The sequence below is a fragment of the Acinonyx jubatus genome, chromosome F2 (assembly GCF_027475565.1).
Source record: "Acinonyx jubatus isolate Ajub_Pintada_27869175 chromosome F2, VMU_Ajub_asm_v1.0, whole genome shotgun sequence".
NCBI lineage: Eukaryota > Metazoa > Chordata > Mammalia > Carnivora > Felidae > Acinonyx > Acinonyx jubatus.
This window is the reverse complement of record NC_069394.1, coordinates 78,053,221-78,080,558: the sequence shown is the minus strand read 5'-3', so window position 1 is coordinate 78,080,558 and position 27,338 is coordinate 78,053,221. Positions and strand designations below refer to the sequence as shown.

The following is a 27,338-nucleotide window of genomic DNA, read 5'->3' as shown; positions in this document are numbered from 1 at the left end:
GGATTCCCATCCCATCTTGCCACCTGAGAAACCTTGAACCATCTGTTACTCTCTTCCAACTTCCTGGCTTCTTCCTTTCAGAAAAATAGGCTCTCCCCTTATTCTCCCATATCCCTGCTGTGTCTCCACTGACACTTTTTACTGCTCTCCTTCACAAGGAAATTTCTTAGAAAAAAAATAGCGTCTGTGTATCCACCTCCCCCATCCCCTTTACTCTGAAGCTTACTTCTGAGAAGGGTTTGGTTCCCTTGATTGCATGAAAATTGTTGTTCTTCAGGTCCTTAAATTCAGAATCTTAAAAAAAAAAATCAGTCTTTACTGAAAGCAACTTTTTGTAGCTTTTGACCCACTTGGTCACTTTTTGTAGATAATTCTTAGCTGCTGGTATTCCTTTCTCCTCTGGGTTTTTGTGTCATACTGGCCATTTGTAATGGTATATTTCACAGCTTTTCTTTCTTTTGCATTATGAGTAATTCCTATCCTTGGCCTTCTCATCTTCTCACTCAACACACCCCCTTGGTTCTAAACGACTTCATTCACAACCATAGACAACACAACTTAGCTTCATGGTCACAAAGACATCTACATTCAGTCCCAACAAGCATATTAAATGCAACTTTTTCCAAACTGTACTCATTATCTCTCCCCTTTTGCTAATTTATCTGTCCTTTTTTGCTATTGAACTAGCACTGTCTTCATATATTATAAATAATTTTAAAAAACCCACTTATCAGTTATAGATGTGGCAGATATCTTTTGTTCCTTTTTTTTAAAGGTGAATGGAAGACAAAAATTTTAATGTGGATGACTTTATCAATCTTTTCTTATAGTGGATTTTATATTTTGCTCTAAAAGTTCTGCTGTACTACTATCATAAAAATCTTATTTTTATTCAGAAATATTATATATTTTCTTTTTAATATTAAGGTTATTTTTAAATTTGGCATTGATTCTGGACTATAGAGTAAAGTGAAGATGTCAGACCATTTGCCTATCACTATTGAGGAGAGCTACTTTCTGTAGGTGAGCAGCACCACCACTGTAATTAATATGGTCTTTCTTGGGGTGTGTGAGTGGCTCAGTCAGTTGAGTGTCCAACTCTTGATTTCGGCTCGGGTCATGATATCACAGTCATGGGATCGAGTCCACCATCCAGCTCCGGACTGAGCATGGTGCCTGTTTAAGATTCTTTTCTTTCCCTCTGCCCCTCACCCCTGCTCCTGCTCTCTCTCTCTCTCTAAAATAAAAAATAAATACATAAGGTCTGCCCTTCTGTTCCACTGATCAATTTGTCAATCCCTATACCAATAACACAATATGTTAATTACGATAGATTTATAACATCTTGCTATTAGAGTATTCCTTGCTCTTTCAAATGCAATTTTAATCAATGTTTCATCCCCCACCAGGATTTTCACTGCAATTGCACTGACCTGTAAATCGACCTCGGAAGGACTAACATCTGTACAGTAGGATTTGTCCTCTTCAACTTCTTTCAACAGAACTTTTTTTCTACAAGTTGTTGCACATCTTTTGTAGATTTATGTGTTTGTTTTAAATTTCATTTTATTGTAGTAAAAACACTCAACATATGATCCACCTTCTTAATAAAGTATTAGTTAGTTACTAGTCCAAGGGTATATAAAGTTTCAGTCAAGCACGATGAGTAAGCTCTAGGGATATGCAGCCCAGTACTGTACATATAGTCAAAAATAGCACATTGTTACATTTATTTTTAACTACTTGATACTTTCTTGCTATTTTAAGAAGTATTATTTCAGGGGTGCCTGGGTGGCTCAGTCAGTTGAGCATCTGACTTCAGCTCAGGTCATGATCTCATAGACCATGAGCTCGAGGTCCAGATCAGGCTCTCAGTGCAGAGCCGGCTTCACATCTGTCCTCTTCTTTCTCTGCCCCTCCCCTGCTCATGCTCTCTCTCTCAAAAATAAGTAAAACATTTAAAAAAGAAGTATCATTTTAAAACTAAAATTAGGTATTCTGTTTATTGCTGACATGTAAAAGAAAAATATTTTTACTTGTTAAGATCAACCAATGATCTTGCTAAATTCTTATTATTTCTGATAGTATATTTGTAATTGTTTTTCAATTATGTATGAGGAAAATCCTGTTACGTATAAATAATAAAATGTTATGCATTCTTTCTAAATCCACAACATTTGTTTCTATTTCTTTTCTTTCTGCACAGGCTAGGACCTTCGATTACAGTGTTGAGTAAATGTAATCTCCTTTCTACTCCCAAAGGAAACAATTCTAACATTTTATCTTGAGAAACGTCATTTTCAAAAGTGTTATATACATTATACACAAAACGCTTTTTTGTAGAAAACATTTTAATTGTTTATTTCTGTATTGCTAAGATCTTTTCTTAATAATAGGTGATAAATTATTTTATTTACATTGGTTAAAATCATAATTTGTCCTCCATTAATCTATTAATGTCATTGAATTCAGTTGGTCAATATTTTGTATAGAGATTATTCTGAATTTTTTTCTCATAATGTCTTTTATTAGTTAAAGTTGGGAACTACTACCTGTTCTATTCTTTGTAAAGAGTTGGTATAAAACTGAATTGATCTTAGAACATTTATAGAATTTGTCTGCAAAATAACTGCCAGATTTTTTTTACTCTTTTCCTACCTTTTACTTAAAAAAATAATTTGTTGACTTTCTAACTTCATCTTTTTCACCTTTCTGATCTGAAACTTATGATCGTATTTTTATTTTTTGAGACTTACCCTTGACATTTTGCCAGATATATAAGAATATTATACTACTTGAATTCTAAATAATCACTCTCCTAAGTGATATTCCATTGTTAGGTAGATTGTTATTCAGTGCTACACTATAACAATTATAAGTATTAATATTTAATACAGAAAATATTTTAATATTACCTTTGTGTTCAGCAGTTTCTTTGTTCGCCTTTGCATTGTTTTTTGGATGTCAGTCATTCTTTCGAGATCTTTTTTTTTTTAGCAAGTATAGCCTTTAGAAATTTCCTTAAAGTAGTATTATAGTTGCAAACATTCTCAGTTTACTGAAAATATCTTTATTGAGCCCTCATACTTGAAAGATTGATAGTTATACAATACCAGATTTACCATTATTTTTCTTGAAACACTTTGAAGATTTGATTCCAACATCTTGTGGCTTCTATGGCTTCATAAAACTACTCTATGAACCTTGATGTTAGTTTAACTGATACAGGTGAGCTGCCTTTTCTCTCTAACCGGTAATCCCACCACTGGGACTACCCATTGAGTGAGGAAACCGTATCAGCAGAGGCTATGGAATAACCATCTGTGAGAAGAAAGAATATTGGCTAAGAGGCCACAAGCTGGAGCTGGGTCTCCCGTACCCGGGATCTGAGTAGTAGCGGAACTCTGAATGATATACATATAAGGGTAGGGAGCTAGCCACACAGGGGACCCTGATAACCAGGCAAGACCTGGCGGCAACAAAATCAAAGAGGGTCACCTTGCCATCGGCTTCCCATCAGTTAGCCTGTCCCTTCCTTTCCGTTCCTTCTGGGCCATCACTAGGCAAGAAGAATTGACAGATGAAGAAGAAGAAAGTGTACAAAAACAAACTAAACGTTGCCCTTTCCCAGTCCCTACTCTCAGACGGGCAGCCCAACCTAGTGGAGTCACCTGCCCAGGCCTGCACGGAGAGAAGGCAAGGGAAAGAACTGTGTATACACTGTGAGATTCAAATAGTGAAAAGAAGAATTGGAGACTTTTGGTCTGGTAGCATGAGGGTGGCAGTTCCATTTTTTCTTCAGAAATCAATAAACAGGGAGGACGAGAGACAGAAATGTATTGCTGTTTTTTGTTTTTATAAAACTACAAGCTTCCTTTTCAGTAAAACTAGGGAAGCACTAAAACCCACTCCACCAAAACAGCTGAAGGGAGGGCTACCTAAAGCAGAAAAGACCAAGCAAAGCTGTGTGTGGAAGAGGTCATGACACAGGTCTCAAGACGGGCCAGGCACACACACCTCCTGACTGGGAAGACATCTCCAGAACAAAATCTGTGTTATATGTACCCGGTGTTATTTTTCATAGGTCTGCCCAGTTATTCCCAAATGTTTCATTGAGTCGTTACCTTTTCTTCACTCAAAGGAAACGCCATCTTTTTCATACGTGACATTCCCATATGAACGGAAATCAACCTGTAAATTATATATTTTGGCTTAATGTACTAGCGAGGCACTGTTTTAATTTCTGTAGCTTGACTGTACATTTTATAACCTAGTGTGATAAGTCCTCCTTAATTATGGTTCCTTTTCAGAGTTTTCCTGGTTATTCTTTCTTGTGTCTCTTGGCTAACTAATTATTTGTCTCCCTAAATCTATATTAAATGATAGAATGACAGCAGAAATCCTTTCTTTAGTGAAAATATTTATATCATTCCTCTCTTAAGCAGGATTCTGGCTAATGAGTTCAGTAAAGCAAGAGCTGTTTGATAACAAATCCTAAAAATTCATTAAAATATATCAAAGGAAAACTATCTTGTCTATCTATGCAAAAATTTAGGGATGTAAATCTATTTTATCATGTTGGAAAAATGTCTATTCAGACCTATGTTAACTAACACTTTTTAATGAGAATAAATGCTGAATTTTATCAAGTGTCTTTTTAGTATCTATGGAAAGAATCATGGTTTTTCTTCTTGAATCCATTAATATGATAAAATATATTAATAGCTTTCCTATTATTGCACTCTCTTTGAATTTCTGGAATAAAACCCACTTAATTATGGACTAATATGTTTTTCATGTGCTACTGGGTTATTTATGATTTCAAATTATATTTCTTTATTTACATTCCTAGATTTTTTGCATAGATACACAGGATAGTTTTCCTTTGATATATTTTAATGAATTCTTAGGATTTTATTTTCAAGCTTATGTTTGTGTTACTAAGAATATTTTTAGTGTGTTTATTAATTTCTAACTCCTAAAACCACTTAAGCAGCATTAGAATTTTTGTTATTTATACATGTGATGGTTTTCCTTGGGAAACCACATAACCACATACTCTTATTGGAGGGAACTCTTTTGCAAGTTTAATACTCAGAATAATTAACATTCTATTCAGCCATGCTGCCGAGTAACAGCTGTGTATCTGCACTGCTGTGATCCCTGCCAACATTTTTTCTCCCCTGCTATCTTCTGTTTATATTTCTCTCTCTTCCGGAATTCGTTTTCATTAATTATATGTTCCTATAAAATTACTAGTTTCATCCAGTGTTTATATATATTTGCATATACTTGAGCAAAATATTAGTGGAAAAAATAAAATTATTGCATAACTAAAGGTTAGCAGCATCTCTGGAGGGATCGTACACCACTGAGAACACAGCAAGGGGCATAAAGGATAGACATGAAAAAGGCTAGCAAAATGATGTGGCAACAAAGTTTAAAGGGATTAAAAAGAAAAAGAAAAGATCTAGAAATCAGGCAAAGAAGATCCAACAGATGAGTGCAACTCAAACACCCATTAATCTCAGGAACACTTGACACTTAAAAATTATTGAGAAGCTCCAAGAGCTTTTATTTTGTTGGTTATATGCAGCCATGCTCACCATAGTAGAAATTAAATCTGAGAACTTCAAAATTTATTTACTTATTCAAATATTGCAGAAATAAACTCATACAATAGTCAGATAAATAACACGTCTTTGTGACCATTAATTAATTTTCCAAAAGTAAACACTTCCCCAAATCTCAATATTTGAAAACTGCTTTTGAGTTCAATCTCTTGCAATTAGACATTTTAGTTGAAGTATATGAATAAAATATGACCTCACAAAGGTAAGTATTTGCAAAATGTGGGGATATTATTTATTTAAAAAAAACTTTTTGAAGATATTTATTTATTTATTTATGAGTGAGTGAGAGAGAGAGAGAGAGAGAGAGAGAGAGTCTGAGCAGAGAGGGGCAGAAGTGGGCTCTTCGTTGACTGCAGAGTTGTAGAGAGCCCGACGTGGGGCTATGAGATCATGACCTGAGCTGAAGTCCAATGCTCAACCAACTGAGCCATCCAGGCACCCCAAAAATGTAGGGATATTTTAAGATATTTAACACATCATTGTGAAACATATTTGATACTATAGCAAAATTTGATAATTGACAGCTTCTTTTGCCTATTTCTTTCACCATACATCTACTAGAGGGCCAAGATTTAATAAAAGTAGTGCTTTCCTCCTGTTCTATCAGTAACATTGTTAAATAAAATTATTATCTTTTTCCCACTGCAAGTGAAGAACATACAAATTACTAGTACAGTTTGGTGCCACTGCTTTGGTCCATGCTAAGGCTCTAGCATTTTTACCCACCATTATTTTGGTACCATCAGTGCAAATGTCAACCAAGTGGAAAAGGCAAATAAGACCTTGATATTATAAGAGTTTTAACCTAAACCACCGTGCCCTGGAAGGGTCTTGGAAATTTCCTCCACTGGCAATCCACAGAACACACTTTGAGAAACGCTTCAATACACACAAAACGGGGTCTACAAAATATTTTCAGGGGTAGTGATTGGGAAAAAATATCGTTAATAATTTCAGAGATAAAATGGTTCCACTTGTTATACATTTACTTGAATTCATTATCCAAGTATCCATTCCCATTGTCATGGATATTCAGGTCACCTAACATATCGCTTGACTATAGCCATAGTTCTAATGGTTTCTTATTTTTAATGTTTCTTTACTCCAGCATTTGCCTATTCACTTTAGGCTGATTAATATTCTACATAATAGATATGGTCAACATTTGGAAAGTTCCATGGCCTATAGTCAAGATCTGATACATTCGAACTCAACCAACCATCCCAAGCATTTCCTCCCTACAACCCTCTCCTCCACTCTATTCACATAGTGTACGTTCAACACACAGGGCTCTCTGTTCACTAAAAAACTTGCTCGTAGTGTTTCTACATCTGTGCCTGTTGCTAATGATACTTTCTTAGCTATGGATATTTGATACATTTATCAAATTCCTCCACATCGGTCACCTATTAGATTAAATGGTCTATTCTAATATTAATTTCAACAGCGGTATCTTATGACATCTTACAGAGTGGAGGAAAGGAACCCTCCTTAGGGAAGGAGCGTATTTCTAAATTGAGATCTAGAAGGTCGATGGGAGGCAGGTCATTGAGGTGGAAGGATGTAACAATGTGGCAAAAAAAGGATGACACTAAAACCATTAACTTCAGCACTGTCGTGCTGTATTTTATTAGACTACAGTGCATTGATTACATATGTCCTCCTTTTTAAAAAGATATTAATGTAAAAACCTTCTGATTTTTAAAATAGTTGAATTTGTTGAAAACCAACTCAAAAGTAGTTTTAAATATTCCACAGAGCAGCTTTTGGCATTTCCTCTTAGAAAGAACGAACCAAAGAAATGGGGTTTTCCAAGGGCATGGCAGTTCCCTTCACCTTTCAATAGCGTTTTCAAATCTTCCCATGCATTTCCGTAGCTATTTGCACACCTTCCCTAGTATCTTTTTACCTCTTCATAGAACCTCAACTTCCATCAAAAAAAAAAGAGATAATAATAAGCATTTGAGAAAGGAATAAATACTAGATTGTACATAGATATTAGCTCCGTGTAATCTTGTGTCTATGTTCCAGCATCATTGAACACTTCAACACTTACTAATATTTCTTTTCACATTTATATTGCTACATCCAGACAATCTTTGTCTCTAGGTTTTATATGCGTTATCTAAATATGCGTTACCTCTGAATTTAGATCCACTACATCAAAACAACTTATAGCAAATTTGTGAAGACAGGAACTTATATCTAAATGTAAACTACAGTTTAGATAATATATATACATAGTAACTAAGTTCCTTCATTTCAACATAAGCCAGTAACTAAAAAGAAATTTCCACAGTATTTAATAACAACCATTTTTCATTCTCACTTTGGACCGGTCTTTTAAAATGTAAGCCTTGAGTTTTCCTTTTTTTTTTTTTTTAACATGTCATTTAATGATAAATTATGGACCAATAACCCAACCTCATTCCAGAATATTACTATTTTTGATAAACCAAACTACTGTATTTCATGATGACTCTGAAACAGTGTCTGCAGTATATCTCGATAACCCTAAGAATAAAAGATACATCAATATTAAGACCACAGTTCAGCCCATTGGCTGTGAGAAATGTATATTTCTGTGAGTTAGTCTCCAAAGGTAGAGCTAAGTAACTAGCTTTGCAAAAAAATGTTATAAGAAAACACAAAATAATATTTTTGGAAGAAAACATGATATTAATACTTATCACTAATAGAAATTAAATCCTCAGGTCTTTTTTTTAACAATTGATTAGAAGAAGGTTATCAAATTTGCAATTTCTTAGATCTTTTTTTTTAATTTTTTTAAATGTTTTCTTTATTTTTGAGACAGAGAGACACAGAGCATGAGCGGGAAAGGGGCAGAGAGAGGGGGAGACACAGAATCTGAAGCAGGCTCCAGGCTCTGAGCTGTCAGCACAGAGCCCAACGTGGGGCTCAAACTCATGAACTGCGAAATCATGACCTGAGCTGAAGTCAGATGCTTAACCGACTGAGCCACCCAGGCGCTCCTTTCTCAGATCTTCTAAACTAAAAAATACTTAAGTAATAAGGTTCCGGAGGATGTGTGAAATCAGACACATACAGAGGCGCTCTCTTCAGGTATGTAGACCCAATCACAGCACGCATTACCTTTGGGTTTTACAGTCAGCTGGACAGACGCTTTTCTCACTCCCAATGGACTGACTGCCTGACACTCATATTGGCCTTGGTCATGATGTGCCGCGTGGTCAATTCTCAAAGTGCCAGAGGAGAGAACTGTATGTGGACCTTCCTGAGGGAGCTGCCCCCCTGCAAAGAGAGAAAGTACTTTGTATGCCATCGTTATGGCTCAGAGAGCTGACGGCTAGAACTGTGTCGGGTGCTGGGTAAAGGTTGGGATTCCTCCAGAAAGCCTCCATATCCCACTATTGGGACCACGCCCCCTACCACTGCATCCTGGAATCTGGACAGCCCCTCTTGACCAGCCCCCAAAAGGAGAAACTGATCAGCCCCGTAGCGAATCCCTCCACCTTCACGTTTGCTCCTCAGTTATATTTTCCACAGTTAGGGTGCAAATTTCAAAACCAATCTTATTCCAACATTTACCCTTGCTTACAGTGGCTTCTTACTCCTCTTGGAATAAAAGCTAAAATTCCTAAGAGGGCATGCGAGGTATTGCACAGGCTAACCCAAGATGCTTATTTCTTCACTGCCTCCCCGCCCCGCCATCCCCCCACTTTTTATTTAATGCAGTGGAAACAAGGCAAAAATTGGCTAGGAGAGGAACTGTTTTGCATTTGCTTATTTTTTAACAACAGTTTTTATTCCTAGATTCCCCCCAAATACCATTTTTCCTAAGTATGATTTTCAACACATGTATGCAATGTTTAGCTTATGACAACATTCTAGAATTATAACATTTAAGGTGCTGAGACAGCATCTGGAGAACGGTGGCACTTGTGACACTCGGGCTGCTAACCCTCACAGCCATACTTCAGGCCAACATTGCGCTTTACCACCCCTGAGCTTAATACTGAGTTTACACTCCTTGCGGCCACTAACAAGTTAATGGGTTTCCATTCTCAACTATTTCAGTGACAATCTGTATCTTATGAAGTGTCTTGCTCTACAGGGAAAAATAACAGTGAACCTTTACTATGGACACAAATGAGCCAAATACTCTTCTATATGTTTATGAGTATAAATCCATTCAAAACCATCCCCACAACCACCCTGTGCCTTCGGCAATATCTTCAATCACTCCCAGCATATGGATGAGAGGACTCTGGGAAAAAAAACCACACAGTTAACGTATGTACCCAAGGCCGTGCAACTCGTAAAGAAAAGGAGGGAGACGTGAATCTTGGCTTTGCCCCTTCACGGTTCACCTCCTATCCACTCTACTCTTGTAAAGATGAGGGCAAAACTTTTAGCCAAAAGCAACTCACAAATGTTGCCGTGTTTAGAATTTAACCTGGTCACCTGAACTAATATGAAAGTAATTCCAAGACCGGCAAAATCTTGGAGGAGCTCTGATCGCAGAGACTGTAGGCCTTGTTGTCTAATGCCCCAGGGACCACCAGAAGTGCAGGCCCCCTCAGAAGCACCCCACACCCACCCCACACTTAAAAGACAGCAGCTCCCTTTTATCCACTTCATACGCTAGAGTTTCACTTATGGTTGGTTTCACTGCACTTAACAGTTTCATTTCGTACTAAAAGAGAATTCTGCCACTTTAAAAAATATTTAAAACCACTGAACTGTCCAATAATTTCATCTTAAAATCAAGAAACTAAGCAAACTGATGGTTGCTAGAGAGGAGGTGAGTGTGAGGAGAAAAAAAAAAAAAAAAAATCAGGGAACTGAGGCCCAGAGAGGATTATCTAAGGAAAGCCACACGTTCAAATGTTGAAACTTAACACTTACGAAAAATTATGATGACCTATTTAATCCGGAGATGTACCTATAATAATTAGTTTAAACTGTCTTTCATCCTCTCATAAAAGAAGACATTTGTTTCTTCCCACAATACTTGTGGTTATGCTAATACCTGCTTTGGTCCAGGCAATTATTGGAGGTGGGTTGCCTTCAGCCTCACAGAGAAATTCTACAGAATGTCCTTCTAGCACCATTTGATCCTTGGGAATTCTTGTGAATTGTGGAGGAGCTAAAGAGAATGAAAAAGTACATCAAAGTTAAAAACTACTCTATACATTTTTAATACCAAGAGGGGAAAAAAAGGAAATAGGTTTAAATATGTTGCTTGGGGCACCACGGTGGCTCAGTATGTAAGCTTTGGACTCTTGATTTTGGCTCGGGTCATGATCTCACGGTGGTTGTAAGATCAAGCCCCGCACAGGGTTCTGCGCCGAGCATGGGGCCTGCTTAAGATTCTCTCTCTCCCTCTCCCCCTCCCTTGCTCAGACGCACGCACGTGTGCGCACACGCACAATTTCTCTCTCTCAAATAAATAAGTTGCTTAACTGGAATTTGTTTCCAATTATTTACTCAAAAGCTACTAAGAGCATGTAGGTGTTTGCGTATGTCTGTGCCTACTTGTAAAGAAACCAGAAATACACATACCTGGTTTGCGAGGCAGAAAAGTGGTAGTTAATAGGAAGGAAGTATTTCTAAATCTTATGGAATCTGCTTCACGTGTTATTAACTGTGATAGGCCTATATAAAACTACGGATTGTATTTGAACCATTAACAAAATTGTTTCCTCCAAACTTTCATAAACATGATGAAATTTGAAACAAGTCATTCTGTTAATCTCAGGAAAAAAATGCTTCCTGTAACACATGATGCGATAGCTTTGAAAAAGTCGCATTTAAGTCAAAGTTCCAAGATTTCCAAGTGTTCAGATCTTCTGCAGTTGTATTTGTTTAAATAGCTAATAGCTGCATGTACAGTTATAGAATCTGTTCATGACTTTTATTAATATGCAAAATAGATCCATTTGGCCACTCAAGGGCACAATGATCTCCAGTAATCCCTAAGGGAGGAGATTTTCAAACAACTTTCTGAGATGACCTGACCACTTCTCCTTGCTGTTTGATCTTTGTACTCACCCCCTCCTTGCCCTTCCTTACCATCTGGATTTACAAGAAACATGATGAAATAAATAATGTTAGGCAAGGTATATATGTTTCAGCTTTCACGTTGTGTGTAAGTAATAAAGATTTTTACAAGTCTTCAGTTCTAAGTAAGGCACTAGGCTGAACAATGGGAAAAGATAAATTCCAAGGTCATGCAAATTTATGAAAGCCCTCAGGAACGCTTGCAAGATGCTTGCAATAGAATCTTAGAAAAGTCAAGCTAGAAACCAGTCCACAGATCAGCAGTCTCGGGTTCCATGTCCTTCAGATGAAGAAATCCAGGCTGGGGGAGGTTGAACTCAGTCACTCTCAGAGACATGATGAAAATTTAGTCCACTCAACCCCTAGCCTGATGTTCTTTTTGGAACATTACACTAACGTTTAAAATTGCTAGGGATAACTTGAAATGAACAAAAATATTTCGACATTAAAAAATCGATTCGTGACACAGTAGAAGAGCTATAAAGCAAAAGTAGGGAGGGGTTATAGCAAGTCATTTGGTCAAGGCACAAATGTTGGGAAATTTGACTTCGACTTTTTAGTAATAACAAAACTCTAGCCAAGTCTGGGTGAAAAGCGTATTTCATATGGTTTCATGGAAAATAATATTTTTAATTCCCAGAGACCACATCCTACCAGAAATTAGGAAAAACATAAATAAATGATCATTTTATACTTGTTCCTCACATGAAAATGGCCAACTTGCTAGATCAATGAAGAAATTTTGAGATCTAATGGGGAGAAAACTCAGAAGAGCTAAACATCACAAAGGGAGGCAGTGCAGGCTGGAGTAACTGAACAAGAATATGGAGTTCACATTTCCGGGCCTTCCACTTAACAATGGTGACCAACAGTCCCAGCTCCGATGCTAAACCCCCACATGCTTAGGCGAAAGGTTCTGCCATTTTCTTAAAAGTCACCCTTCTGGTGGATTTTACAAAATCCGTGACCATGATGCCTCATACAAAAAAGCATTTTTGTTTACATTGTTGGGAACTATAGGCTTTTTCACCTAAGTGCCCCATACTGTGATTCACACCTTCCATTGAGGCTTTTTCTTTTTCATTTTATTATTTGTTCAGCCAGTCTGGGGAAGGAAATTAATCTGTGGGCCATTGTATTCTTGGCTTAGATGGACATTGAAAGAACTAAAGAACATTGATAGAACATCTGTTAAGATGACACAAAGGGGTACATCTTAAAATATGTAGTCTGTGCACTAGGCGAATAAAAGAAGCCTCTTTTGTAAATGTATTGAATGATTAACGGACCATTTCAAGACCGATTAAAAATCTCAACACAGGGACCTACAAGTAACCCAACTACACAGTTGCAAGGGACAAAAGGACAAGCAGGTGGCAATTTCAGTGCAAACTGCCTGGTAAAAAGAAATCGTTAGCGTACTGCAGTATGAGAAATGAACAGCACCGTAAACGCCAGAGTTTGGTGAGACGTCAACTGATCCAGATGAAAAAACAGAAGTAGAAACTAAATGCAAGAAGCTGAGACACAAAGGACTAGATCGGTGTGAAAGAAAGGAGCCTGTCAGAGTGTAAATGCCTCATTAGGTGTTATGCTTCTCAACACCAGACATCAGATACAAAATAAGGCAAGAAAAAAACCCAAATAGTATTTCTTTGCGAGCAGTTTTCAACCCGGACACATGGAAAGCCTAAAAATAATGTTTGGGTCCTTTAAAAGTAATTCCCCCCAGGAGTTACCCAGGACTTCACGAAAAAATGTCATTTCTACACCTTTTTTAGAGTATAGAAAATGTTTTTCCATGGTATTAACATTTCTAGGGGGAACGCAATTCTTTCCTCAGACATACGAATGGGAACAAGAAGTTATTGATCTATTGCTACTTAAAGAGCTGATGGTAAGCAAAAGCAATTTGGCAAACATTTGCTGAATGCTGGAAACGCAGGATGGGTGAAGTGCTGAACCTTCCAGAAGGCCAATTGCACCGCTCCCCAGCAGCCAGCACTCCCCGCCCCGAAGTCGCCCCGACTCATGTTCCTAAACATGAGTTGTCTTTACGTGTTTCCCAGGGTCTGGTTTTGGGACAGATAACACCTTATGCAAGTGTGTTAAGTAAAATAACGTAACTTCTTAACTATACTGTTCGTGGCTCTAGGAAGCCCTCGAAAGGTATCACTGTCAGCCGATAAAAAGCAGTTTTGGATAGAACGGGACATCTGACATCGTTCAAGTGAGACTTCTTCTGTTTACTACACCTCTAAGCCCACAAGGAGTGTTGAGTGCGTATGTGAGCACACGTGCACCTGTACCTACACCCGCACACACAACCAGCACAACAGAAAGGGAGGGGCAGCCCAGGTCAATCACACAAGCATAGCACGAAAGCACAACGTTTTTTACAACAGGATTGCCTGCCCATGCATATAAACTACTTGTAGCACTCAGAGTAGTTTTATTCTTGCTTTAGTTACACAGCCCAGGCTCGTAAGAGCCGTCAGCGCATTCCCGAGCTATGCCAAGTAGACAGCTTGGTAAGCGACTATGAACATAGGGCACAGAATTTCCACTTCCATATCTAAAGCATCTTTCCTACGTGTGTACAGTATACTGAAGCACAAATATCTTTTGACAGTTTGCTGCCAGATGAATGGCTTCATCTCCTTTGTGGCTAATGGTTGATTACAGCATGGGGATAAAGACTGAAGTAAAAATAAAGGCAAGTTTTAATGTGAAGCCGATTAGTTTTGAAAAGTCTATTATGTCAAAAACGACATGGCAAATACAAAAACCTCTTCATGTACATACAAAAAATGTACATGACATTCTTTTTTTAAGTTGAAAAATAATTTTCTGAGTGTGGCAGCATGAACATTTCAATCCCGACCTCCTGCTCCCGTACCTTGTACAATTATGTTCGCTGTGGCTTGGACAGAGCCTTGATTATTGTTGGCGTGACAGGTAAATCGACCGTGGTCCTGCAGGGTGACATTTTGCAAGTAGAGTCCTCCGGAAGTAGCCAGGTGCCTGGATCCATCCAGGGCCTCTCCGCTGCCCCTCGTCCAAGTAACATGGGGGTGTGGGTGGCCCGTGGCCACACATTCCAAAGTTGTGCTCGTGCCAACTAAAACCTCTGTGTCCTGGGGCTGGATTATAAAACTAGGCTTGGCTAAAGGAGGGAGGAAAACAAAACAAAATATGGCCAGTAGCAGTTAAGGGTTATTTATGCTACACTGTGGTTTTTACGTGTTTGTCATTTTCAAAATGACTCTATACTAAAATATTATATACATACATATTCTCAAATAATTAAAACTAAAATATCTGGATCTTTTTTTGAGAGAGAGAGAGAGAGAGAGAGAGAGAGAGAGAAAGCATTCGTGTGCATGCACACATTCAAGTGGGAGAGGGGCAGAGGGAGACGTTGCGAGAGAATGCAAAGCAAGCTCCACGCTCATCACGGACCTGGAGATCATGACTTGAGCTGAAATCGAGAGCTGAAACCAACTGAGCCACCCAGGTGCCCCTAAAATGTCTAGATCTGAAATCCGGATTTGATATAAACGTAATTTTTTTTAAAGACCGCTTCCCTGTACGCCAGGATGTATCATAGACACTGCTGGGCCACACCTATTTTTTATTTCAGGGCTAACTGTTGAAACGTTCCGTTGAAAAATATCCCCTTTTGAGACTCTCTTGCAGTTAAGGGTATCCGTGTGACACTCTTCTGCCAGCACGGTGTAGACGCATGTCACTGGACGAGTTTCCTTCCCAGATAAGAGTGGTTTAGTCAGCCATTGCTCCTTCTGTTTGCTGCCTGGCATTTGGTCATGAGTTTTGGGTTACAGGAGCCAACTTCGTACCAACAGGTGACAAGTATGAGGGGAGAAAAAGGTCTATGTGCAAAGGACTAAAGAATAAAAAGACCTCATTGGAGCACTGGGCTAATGTGGCAGCTCGGTCCAGACTCCCACACTGCTTGTGGCACCTGAATAAACCACACACACACACACACACACACACACACACACACACACACACACACACTGTGTGTGTTCAAGTCATGTCTCATCAAATTTTCTGACACTTTCAGCCAAACATAATACGATAGTAAGTATTCTTATAAATTCAAAACTTAGACTTCCACATAGGGTGTTCCACTCATCGATTCTTAAGAGCGTCATCTTTTCTAGAAATCTGAAGCAGAAATTAAAGACTTAGTAGGGTGTTAAAAATGCCTAATCATTGGGTCTAATTTGGGGGGGGGGGCTCCTTAATTTCTGAGATAAATATACCATGAAGAACAGAGATAAATGCGTTTAATCTAATTCAACAATCAATATTTAATTTTCACAATATTGCATGCCTTAAGATGGATAAAATGTTCTAGATGTTGAAAAGATGCACGAGACATACTCCCGTCCTTGTAAGCTTATGCTTCAGCTACGAGAACAGAAAACAAGCCACATAGTCTGAAGAACTCCAACATACCTTGGAAATCATTATATTACACTAAGGTGTAAGGGGCTGTAGATAAATGGAAAGAGGTATTATAATAATTGAGATACAAAAGGTTTTTGGAGCGAATCAATGGCAGTGAAAACGAAAAGGAAGATAATCCGATACATCGTGGAACCAAACTTCTAGAGACTTGATCAAGAAAAGATAGCAGTGGAGGCTGAATCTGAAGTTTTAGGAGGATGTTAATAACATCAACAGTGATGGCAAACGTGAGATGAAGTGCAGGCGAAAGTGTTTGAGCGACGTAAAAAATTTACATGGGAAGACGAGCACGAAGGCGGTGGTGAGTGAGATCAATCCAAATCTCAGGAAAGATGCCAGCAATAGAATCTGTGAAATGGACAGAAATCACTCAAGTTTGATGTTTGGGAATTGCTTCAAAAGTCAAGGAGGGTTCAAGGGAAGAGGAAGAAATGTGGTCAGGGCAGGCCAACTGGAGGAAGGGTGGGTGTTGGAGGGTGTGGGGAACAACACGGTCAAGGCAGGCTGAAGTCTTTGAGAAAGAAGGAGAGGACCTTAGAAAAGGATCAGGAGAAAGCAGTGCCCAGAAGTCAAAGTAGGAATACTCCCGTGCGCAGAGTCAGGCTTGACCTAGAGGGCAAAGTGGATGATGCTTTGGAAAGAGCTAGTGGGTGTGCTGATGAGAAAGTACCGAGGAACTCCGTAGGGAATTCCCGAATCCAGTCAATCTGTGACTCAAATGCCTCAATTCTGCTGGAGTAACTCTTAGTTCAGTGGCGTTTCCTCTACTCCCTCTGTCACTGCCCCATCCAACGTCACTGCTCTCCTCTGCGTCATTGCCACAGCTTGCCCGCCCCCTCACCTTACTCTGTCCTCCTGCTTGTTCTCCGAACTGCAGCCTGGGCGACCATTTTAAAAGAGAAATCTAATTTTGGTCACACTTTGAGTACAGTAATGAATGATTCAGCTCTGCCTTACGGCCCCCCAAATCTCAAGGAATCCCCAACTCTGCATCTGTACCCTCGAGGCACCCAGTCTTGAATGTGCCCTGCTCTGGCTACCTTTACTGCCCCTTCTACTACGATGAGGTTTCAGTCCTCTTTATCTGGCTGTTTCCTACTTCTTGCCTTCAGCTTCTAGATCCCGGGTCCTGGGAAATCCTTTCTTGAACGAACACAGATCTCCAAGTCGGCTCCAAGGGCCCTTCCTCTGACAGGGCTGTGTGGCGGCCCGCTCTAGAGGGCCGGTTATCAAATTTGGGGAATCTTTCAAGCTGCTTGTGAAGCCTAGCCATTGTTAAAAAATCAAGTGACATAAACTTACAACTAAATAAACCTCCTGAACGTCAAAGATCAATTCTGACGTTTACCACTTCTCATTGTTTCACATTTTGCTATTATCTGGAGTTTTGAGATGGTCTACATCTGCGTCTGCAGGGTAGAAATGCTATGCAGTAGCATTTCTACTGCATCTCTTCCCAACTCCGCATTCCCATTTCTACTGTGCATCTCTTCCCAACTCCGAATTCATCGGTGTCTCGTCAATCGTTGGCAAATGTTGCACCTCAGGGCTGCTCTCTCGCCCCCAGAGCCAGCGTTTACACATTTGCCAGCACACAACGAACTCTCCTTTATCCTCCTATCCCCTTTCCTTACCTATCATAAAACCTGCTATTTTGTTGAATTATGGCTAATCGCCTAATCTATCACCTAATAGACGATTGACTCGGTAAGGGCTGAGGAAACAGTGTCACTCTTTCCATCAGCTCTCTCAAAATGATATTACTACAAATTTGTCACAGTCACTGTGGCTGGTCTACACGGGCCACTGACATTAGGGCAAAGCAAAGCTCCTGGAAAGTTAAAGGAGCATAGGCTGTCAACCACGGAATCTTCAACAGCAAGCTCAGTAGGCATTCAGTAAATATTTGGTGGGTAGTTAATTACGAATGAAGAACTGAACGTTTGTTAGGAAGGATGATAGCCCTGCCTAGGTACCACTGAGTCCCTCCGTCTGAGGAGGGCGGGTCATCTTCTGAGGAGGCCGGATAGGTCATCAAAAGAACAGCAGTTTTGGCACAGCACCTGTGGTGACTACGAGAGAAGAGAACGGAGGCGGGAAATTTAAAAACAAAAAACTGGAAGAGAAAAAAAGAATTTCTGTAAAAGACTAGAAAGTGATAGGAAACGGCAATAGTTTCGCTTTTAAGCAGTCCATCCTTTAAAGAAGCAACATAAGTCATTTTCTAGTGCAAATAGCTGATGGAGAACTGAGGCATTTACCCCAAGTTCCCTCAGAAAGAAAAGCCGTACCTGGAGGACTGGAGTATCTGAGCATGGCATTCTGGGTCTTGACTTCCCCGGCTGAGTTTCTGGCCATGCACTGATATTCACCTTGGTCCGACTCACGGGTGTTTCGGATCATGAGTGTCCCATCGTCAAACAAGTTAAGCCGAGTACCATCTTCCAAATCCAATGAATGGCTGGAAACGCATGTTTTACACACGTTATTTAACCCCGATCATGTCTCAAACACTTAACAAGACTGAACATATAGGAACTCAGAAATATGGCTCGTGTATATCGACACGGTAACTTCTAAAATTATCTTAATAATCCAGAACATTTTAGTTTAAATCCTAGTTGTCCCTTCCCATTTCTGAGACTGTATCCTAAACACAGGTTTCAAGTCAAGACACGATAGAAAGGAAGGAGGTTTAAATGTCCTGCTTTCCAAGGCAGCATGACTTTCATTTTTTTTTAATTTTTTTTTTAACGTTTATTTATTTTTGAGACAGGGAGAGACAGAGCATGAACAGGGGAGGAGCAGAGAGAGAGGGAGACACAGAATCTGAAACAGGCTCCAGGCTCTGAGCCGTCAGCACAGAGCCCGACGCAGGGCTCGAACTCACGGACCGTGAGATCATGACCTGAGCCTAAGTCGGACGCCCAACCGACCAAGCCACCCAGGCACCCCTTTAATTTTTTTGTTAATGTTTTATCATCTTTGAGAGACAGAGAGAGACAGAGCATGAGCGGGGAAGAGAGACGGAGACACAGAATCCGAAGCAGGCTCCAGGCTCTGAGCTGTCAGCACAGAGACCGACGTGGGGCTCGAACTCACCAACTGAGAGATCTTGACCCGAGCCGAAGTCGGACGCTCAACCGACTGAGCCACCCAGGCGCCCCTAAAGCAGCATGAATTTAAACACTAAAGCCATCTATCCAAATGAAAGATACTTCTGCACATTGTTATACCTCTGAATTCCCATCAAAAAAATCATCAGACGATCATATGTAAGTTTTGCACCCCCTTTCTGTGAGTCATTCAGAATGCGTTCACATTTCATGAAGGAGTAGGAAAATATCCATATCGAAGACAACCTAGCTAAAGCCAAGGACAATTACACGACATGGAATCAAATAAGCACAACCCATTTACCCAGTTCTTGGATGTTAGGCCCTCTTAACGGAACTGGACCATTCTGGGGATACCAGGAAAATGGCGTTTATCCATCCAAATGGAAGATCCATTGAGTACATAGTGAAGGCTATCATCCAGAAGGTTCAGACATCAATAATATGGTTTTTGGGGGTTATCTCTAGCACTAAATGCAAAGCTACTGACACATAAACATATGTTGGAAGTTTGTACAGAACGTTTTTGTCGTACCAGGGTACTTTTCTCTTTTTTAAAATACTCAGTGATCTTGTCTGAGGAGGAATAGATATTTGTATGAGTCTGCTTAGTACTATAAATTTATTAAACATAAAATGCTCCCCCAACACACACATTCATCACTCAATAAGCTCAATTAAACACTTAGTCTACATCATCCATCAATAACACCCTTTAGAGAGGAAAAAGTCCATTGAGGGGATCTCATTTCTCTTTTTAATTTGTTTTACAAAGCCAACAGCTTCCAAGTTTGTCTACTCATTTAAGTATGTGCCATCACTGAAGGATAATAACTCATCTTATTTTCATATATGTAAAAACTAAAGCATGTTCAATTAAAGAGATGGAGGAATCATCCTTATTCAGCAATTTCTGTCACAAAGGATAAGGAGGCACACAATGGCCATATTTCACATCCGTTTTTTTAGAGTGGAGCAGAGAAGACAGGACACACAGATGCAATCTGTTCTTCTTCACCCACTGAAAAGCCTAATTCTAAGAAAAACTACCAGTTACTAGGGCACCTGGGTGGTTCAGTCGGTTAAGCATCTGATGCTTGGTTTTGGCTCTTGATCTCACAGTTCGTGAGTTTGAGCCCTACACTGGGCTCTGCACTGACAGTGCGGAGCCTGCTTGGGATCCTCTCTCTCCCTCTCTCTTTGCCTCTCCTGCATTATCTCTCTCTCCCAAATTAAACAGGGGCACCTGGGTGGCTCAGTCGGCTAAACATCCAACTTCAGCTCAGGTCATGATCTCGTGGTTCGGGAGTTTGAGCCCGGCGCTGGGCTCTGTGCTGACAGCTCGGAGCCTGGAGCCTGCTTTGGATTCTGTGTCTCCCTCTGTCTCTGCCTCTCCTCTGCTTGCACTCTGTCCCTCTTTCTCAAAAATAAACGTTAAAAAGAAGAATTTTTAAAAACAAAATAAATAAACTTAAAAAATTAAAAAAAAAAAAGAAAAACTACCAGTTAGTAAGAACTTCAAGTTGCTATTTTTGAAGAGATTCGCTTTAGGAAAAACAATAGTGCTTCTGAACGGTCAGTCATGCAAGGCATAGGCAAGGAAACTAGATGACGGACATTCCTGTAAGTATAAACAGCTACTCAGTGTCAGTAACCTGCAATGAACATCAGAAAGCATGTTTTCTTTAAGTGCCCACATTCAAAAGTCTCATTTAGTATTAAACTCATGATTCTAAACACAATTCTAAAATCATCTAACCTTACACCCAGTGAAGACCTACTTCAAAAGGGGGGCCTGGGTAGCTCCGTCAGTTATGCATCAGGCTCTTGATTTCAGGTCATGTTGTGATCTCATGGTTCGTGAGATTGAGCCCCGCGTCAGGCTCTGCACTGGCAGCTCAAAGCCTGCTTGGGACTTTCTCTCTCCCTCTCTCTCTGCCCCTTCCCCACTCACACATGCTCTCTTTCTCAAAATAAATTAAAAAAAAAAAAAAAAGACTACTTGCAAAGGAACATGCCAGCAATAATGGAACTGCATCTTTTCCAAAGATGATTTAGTTTCTTTAAAATTTGTTCTTGGAGGGGTGCCTGGGTGGCTTGGTTGGTTAAGCGACCGACTTCGGCTCAGGTCCTGATCTCGCAGTGTGTGAGTTTGAGCCCCGCATCAGGCTCTGTGCCGACAGCTCAGAGCCTGGAGCCTACTTCAGATTCTATGTCTCCCCCTCTCTCTACCCCTCCCCTGGTCACACTCTGTATCTCTCTGTCTCTCAATAATAAATAAACATTAAAATATTTTTTTAAAAATTTGTTCTTGGAGCTTCCAAGCTGGTAAACACGTAGATATTTGGGGAGCATCACACTCAGAAAGCACAGAAGGTCTGCACCCCTTCCCACATACTTTGCCCTCTCCATCTGGCTGCTCCTGAGTTGTATCCTTTTATAAGAAACTATAATTTAACCCTTCCCAGATCCTTGGAACGATATGACAGACATAGTCTCCTCCTTCATGGAGGTAGAGTCTCGTAAAATGACAGGCTAGTAACAACATAGTGTCTGCCTCAGCCTCTATGTGACAGAGAATTGGGACAAAAGGAAATGGAGGAGGAAGAGGAGGGGAAAAATAGTTGTACACCCACATTACACACAGAGAAATAAAGCAAATGTGGCAAGAAAAACTCGTTCTAAAACTGAATCCCAAAATATCAAAAGTTACCAAGTGTGTATATGGTATCTGTCTTCTGGCTAGACAATGCAACAGAGTTCAGCAATTTTCACTCTTTAAAATGGTATAAAACCAAAAAAATTAAACCCACAAAAACCAAATGGTATAAAACCAAAAAAATTAAACCCAGCACATCAAACCCATGCATTTACAACGCACCAATCCCTTTCCCTGGTTATTTCTCTGTTTGCTGATAAAAATTGTTTGCTCACGAATCATGCTGTTCCTTCAAAAATTCAAAGCAGGTCTTCGTGTCTCAGTATACGTATCACATTGTCAAACCAAGTAGCAATTGTATGTAAAAACACAAAGGTGCGCACAAGTAGAATGTTCTTAGATTTTTGTTTTCCTTGCAAATGTGCCGACAAACAGGTTTGATTTATTAAAGGCAATTCATTGCAATAAGCGTTTACAAAGTGCTTTCTAAGAACTAGGCTCTGTGGTTAGGTACCAGAAATAGAAAGATAAGTAAGTTACCATGCATGCCCACAAATTTAAATTATCTTCAAAAGCATGGCTGGTTTAGAAACCTCTTTAGTCACGTGACTATCTCGCTCAACATCTTCCAGTGGCACTCCAAGATTATAAAGGAAAAGCCAAAGTCATCAGCCTTCCAGTTAATTTTCATATTTTTCTATTACTTTCATAAGCAAAACCTTCATCCCAACAAATATGATGCACCCTCTTTCCTGAATCCTATCAGCAATTTCTATCCTGTGCCTTTACTCCTTCTTCCAGCTGGAACGGTTTCCCTCCTCTTTGAATTCAATCAATCATTTATCAAAAAATTATTTTGATTGTTATTTCTAGGTACTGGTAATCACTTTACTCTCCTCCTGAGAAGCCTAAAGAATCCCCCAAACTTACATCAAAAATGGTTCTTATATCCAAGTGAATTGCTGCTCTTATCACTGTGATCTAATGATATGCAATTACTAATCATATGCAATTATCTTTTTTTCTTGAAATTTATTTTGGTTGATATTAATATTGATATAGCACCTTTATTTTGATTAACACAACGTTGCTGTTATATATTCACCCATGTAACCCCTCCCAGCATCACGTTTTAGATAAACATAAATAGCACACAGCTGAATTTTTCAATCCAATCTTACAATGTCTTTCAAAAGGCTATTTAATCTGTACATGTATTGTTTTTACTAATGTATTTAAACTTATTTCTAATGAGATATTTTGTTCATTTTCTCTTTCCTCTGCCTTGCCTTTGTCTTAATTCTATCTCTCCCTGCCTTTTGTCGACTGGTCCAGTTTTCTTTAATCACTCTTTCCTTTCTCTAAGCATGAATAGTTGTATTTCTTCATGTTTCTTAGTATTTTACCATAATTTTTACCAGGTCTTCCTGACTTCTCTAAATCCAAAGTTAATATCATTCTACACCTCAAAAATGAGACATGGAAATGATTTAATTATGTCCTCTCTCCTTACAATATTTTTATTCGTATCATCTAACATTTTACTTCTCTCTTACTTTAAAGTTGGCCAATACTTTAACAATCTCAATTTATTCATATTTATCAACATGTTTAAAAATACATTGCTTTTGGGGCGCCTGCGTGGCTCAGTCGGTTGAGCGTCCGACTTCGGCTCAGCTCATGATCTCACAGATCCTGAGTTTGAGCCCCACATTGGGCTCTGTGCCCACGGCTCAGAGCCTGGAGCCTGCTTCAGATTCTGGGTCTCCCTCTCTCTCTGCCCTCTCCTGCTCATGCTGTCTCTCTGTCTCTCAAAAATAAATGAACATTAAAAAAAAATGAAAAAAAATACATTGCTTTTTACTTTTACTTCTTGCATATCACATCTCTCTAACTTGTATTACTTTTAGCAAATATCCCCAAGTAAGGCTCAACTCTTTGCAAATGTCTTCATTTTACTTGTCAGATAATTTAGCTGAATATAAAACAGAAGGAAACTAGATTTTCTCTTCTTCAACCATTTCAATATATGCGATTGCCTTCTAGCCATGTACAGTTAACTGTCAGTGTAATCGCTATGCATTTGAAGGTAATCTGAAAATTATCTTGGAATGAAAGGTTTTATCTCTTTCAACTTTCTGATCATAATGCACCAGGTATAGATTTCCTTTTTAAGCCCTGGGTGGGAATCAGTACAGTTCTTATTCTGAAATCTCATGATTTTTTTCATTTATGAAAGAGTCCTCATTATTACTTCTCTAAACATTGACTCCAGCTCATTATTTGTAACCTATCTTTCTGGAACTCCTACTGGATATGTCCTGGGCCTTTGAATTATAGTCTTTGTGTTTCTTAACCATCCAGAAAGCTAATTTACTCCAACAAACATACCTTCTACTTCTCTAATTCTACCTTTGCTTGTGTCTAATCAGTTCTTAACACACTGCTCTATGGACCCTAAAGTCAGGATAGAGGACTCTAGGGGGAGGAAAAAAGAGAGTGTTAAGGAAGGGACACCTAGGTAGCTTCTAATGAATTGGCTGTATTTTTTTTTTCTTAGCTTGGTTTATGTTAAATAGATGTTTGTTTCAAATTATCTGCTCTACTAGACTTTAAGTTTCATGCACTTTCAGTCTATATGTTATCTTTCTATTTAAAAAAATACTCAACGACAAATAATGGATGAGTTAAGATTTGGTGATGTTAAATATTGCTTGGTATCAGCTCTTCCCTTTCACCTCTACTTTTTTTCTATGCAAAATGGTTAATACAGTAACAGAAATTTCTGCCTACACTTTACCTTTCCTTCATTTTATTCCTTCTTTTTCCATTTCTCTGTTTCCTTTTAAATGCATCTTAGTTTCTTCAGTCACCATATTTAAAACCCTTATGCCATACATTCCATCAGGCAACAGGATTTCACTTGTCCCTTTCTAAATACTATTTCAGTGCCTTTATAACCTTGAAAACATAATGACTGAATTTAAACTGTAAGAAGGCAGAGCAAGCAGTCTGATGACATGACAAGCAGCAATTTCTATTTCTCAAGTACCCTTGAACAATCTCCAGATGGAAATAAATTGAAGTCTTCTATCAGTTGAAGTCTTTCTCCTGGGCCAGATTCCAAATTTAATAGTGTTCATAATTGCCTTCTTTCCAAGCTATTTTTAACCTACACTTATTAGTTTTCTGCAAGAATTAAAAACACATTTTACAAACATGTCTGGGTTTCTTACTAAAATTACAAATTCAAATTATATACAGAAAAGACACAAACTATTTTAATATCAGAATATTTTGTGAAGAAAAGCATAAAAATATAGTGTTGATTATACACACGACAGAAAACAATGAGATTTTGTGCAAGCCTGGGAAGGACACGTGCGAGGCATGCTAGGTACCAATAATGTAATTAATGAAAATATAATTATCCAAGTCCTATGACTGAATTGTATCAAACATGTAGTTCATTCTATGTATCTATTTCATATCACTTTCCCACTCGTTCTTTAGATGTTTATTTTAATTTTTTAAGTTTGTTATTGCTATTTAATTTTATATTCAGACTTTTAGATTGATACATACCATGTTTTATCAAATAGTGCAATGAGAATAAAAGAAATAACTAGTATTTTAAATAATCTTGTATATCCTTTATTGCCAATTCACTTACATCACGTTATAACGATTTATTGTGTGAAATTTGCAACACCAAATGTAAAATGTCAGTTTGCAACTAAAATAATTAAGATGAGGTTACATCTAATTATGTTCAGATTTTAAAACACGCTAGTTTATTATTATCCCACTACTTCCTTCTAGAAATGATACAAAATCCCTTTAGTCAATTTCACAATCATTAATGTCTAGAAATATAAATTTTAAAAAGCCTCCAGATAATTTGGACAAGTCAAAAGATGAATGCTAAAAGACATTTTTGTCTCTAAGAAATTCTGATAATTTGGGAAATTTCATCTCTAGATAAACTAGTTGAAACAAGATAAATGGGTTAATGAAATTGGAAAGAGAATACAACACACATCCATGCTTAATATTTACTTGTTGTGTATCCAAGTAATCTTCGGTTTGGGGTTTCCTTCCGCTCGGCAAGTGAAGTAGACAGTATTCCCCGATGTTACCTCCACATCCTGGGGCTCAAAAGTAATTCGGGGACTCTCTGTGACAAAAGAATTATTGGTGTATTTTTAAAGACACAAAATTATAGTATCCTAAGATTGAGAATATTTAATATCCATCTACATTAAAGTTTTACAGATTATCTTGCAGTTACCCAGTAATATGCCAGTTTAGACATTAGACATATATTTAACAAAACTTCAGAAATTTGAAAGATTCGGTGCATAAAGGAATCTCTAATGAAGTAAATGAAATAAATTTCCCTGTGCTTTTATTTCTAGTAGTTCAATACAACCATATTTATGGAAGAAGTTTGATTTTATGGGTCGATATTTCAAGCCAAGTACTTCAATTGAGCTTGAAATTTGTAGGCAGCCTTCCTAGACAATTAGCCATCTAACGTCCACTTTATACAATTTATAAGAATTTGTATGTCTAGACCTCAAACCTGGCTGAGCAAAATTCCTTATTAATATAAATGAATGTTTCCCTTCTCAAGTAATAATTAGAGGTAAAACACGGAAACATTTAAATTATTTTAATAAGAAAGATTGATTTTTAATGAATCAAATAAGATTACTGAAGTTAAATTATGAGAGAAAAATGTTAGACAGGGAATTTCACTTTTCTATGGCAAACTTAACAAATTTTTCTAAACCTTTCTAAATGATAAAACTCTTCTTTTCATAAGTACATGATTTGAGATTGTCAGTCCTTAACAAATAACCAGATCTAATATGTCTGAAGAATGTTATACAAGTCCCAATCTTAACCACTTCATCAAAAGTCCATATGATCAACACTTGGCCTTACCCTTTTTGGAAAAGTAGTTTGATTCATCTATATATTTATGAAAAAAAAATTCAACATTACAGTATGTCAGGCCCAATGCTAAGACCAGTAATGAAACAGTGATCAAAACAAAATTTCTGTAATCATAGGTTTATCATTTCACTGAAAACAACTGAAATTAAACAAACACAAAAATGTATAATAATATATTGTGATAAGTGCTAAGAAAAATAAATGGTGATTTGATAGATAGATTATAAAAAAGGACTTGACTCAGTGTGTGTGTGATAGGGAGAAGGTGGGTAGAAAGCGAGATTAAATAAAGCCTTTCTAAGTAATTCATATTTAAGAAGAGGGCTATTATAAGGAGACGTGCAAGACGAATACTGTAGACAGAGTAAAAAGCATGCAGACAGCCCTTGAATTGGAAAAAAGCTTAAGAACTTTTAGGAACTT

General features: G+C 38.4%; 1 protein-coding gene across 15 annotated transcripts in view; it reads right to left on the bottom strand.

The window, feature by feature from the left end:
- PXDNL (peroxidasin like) overlaps positions 1-27,338 on the bottom strand; it is a 446,099-nt gene that overhangs the window by 120,243 nt on the left and 298,518 nt on the right. For all 15 annotated transcript variants that reach the window (XR_008292690.1, XM_053208345.1, XM_053208348.1 and 12 more), the window contains 5 exons: positions 26,013-26,130; positions 18,470-18,639; positions 14,578-14,844; positions 10,648-10,764; positions 8,748-8,906 (listed from right to left, as the gene is read on the bottom strand). Coding sequence is in view for 14 of the 15 variants with exons in the window: in XM_053208345.1 (XP_053064320.1) it covers positions 8,748-8,906; positions 10,648-10,764; positions 14,578-14,844; positions 18,470-18,639; positions 26,013-26,130 (831 nt within the window). In the remaining variant the exon portion in view is untranslated. The remainder of the gene's footprint in view (positions 1-8,747; positions 8,907-10,647; positions 10,765-14,577; positions 14,845-18,469; positions 18,640-26,012; positions 26,131-27,338) is intronic.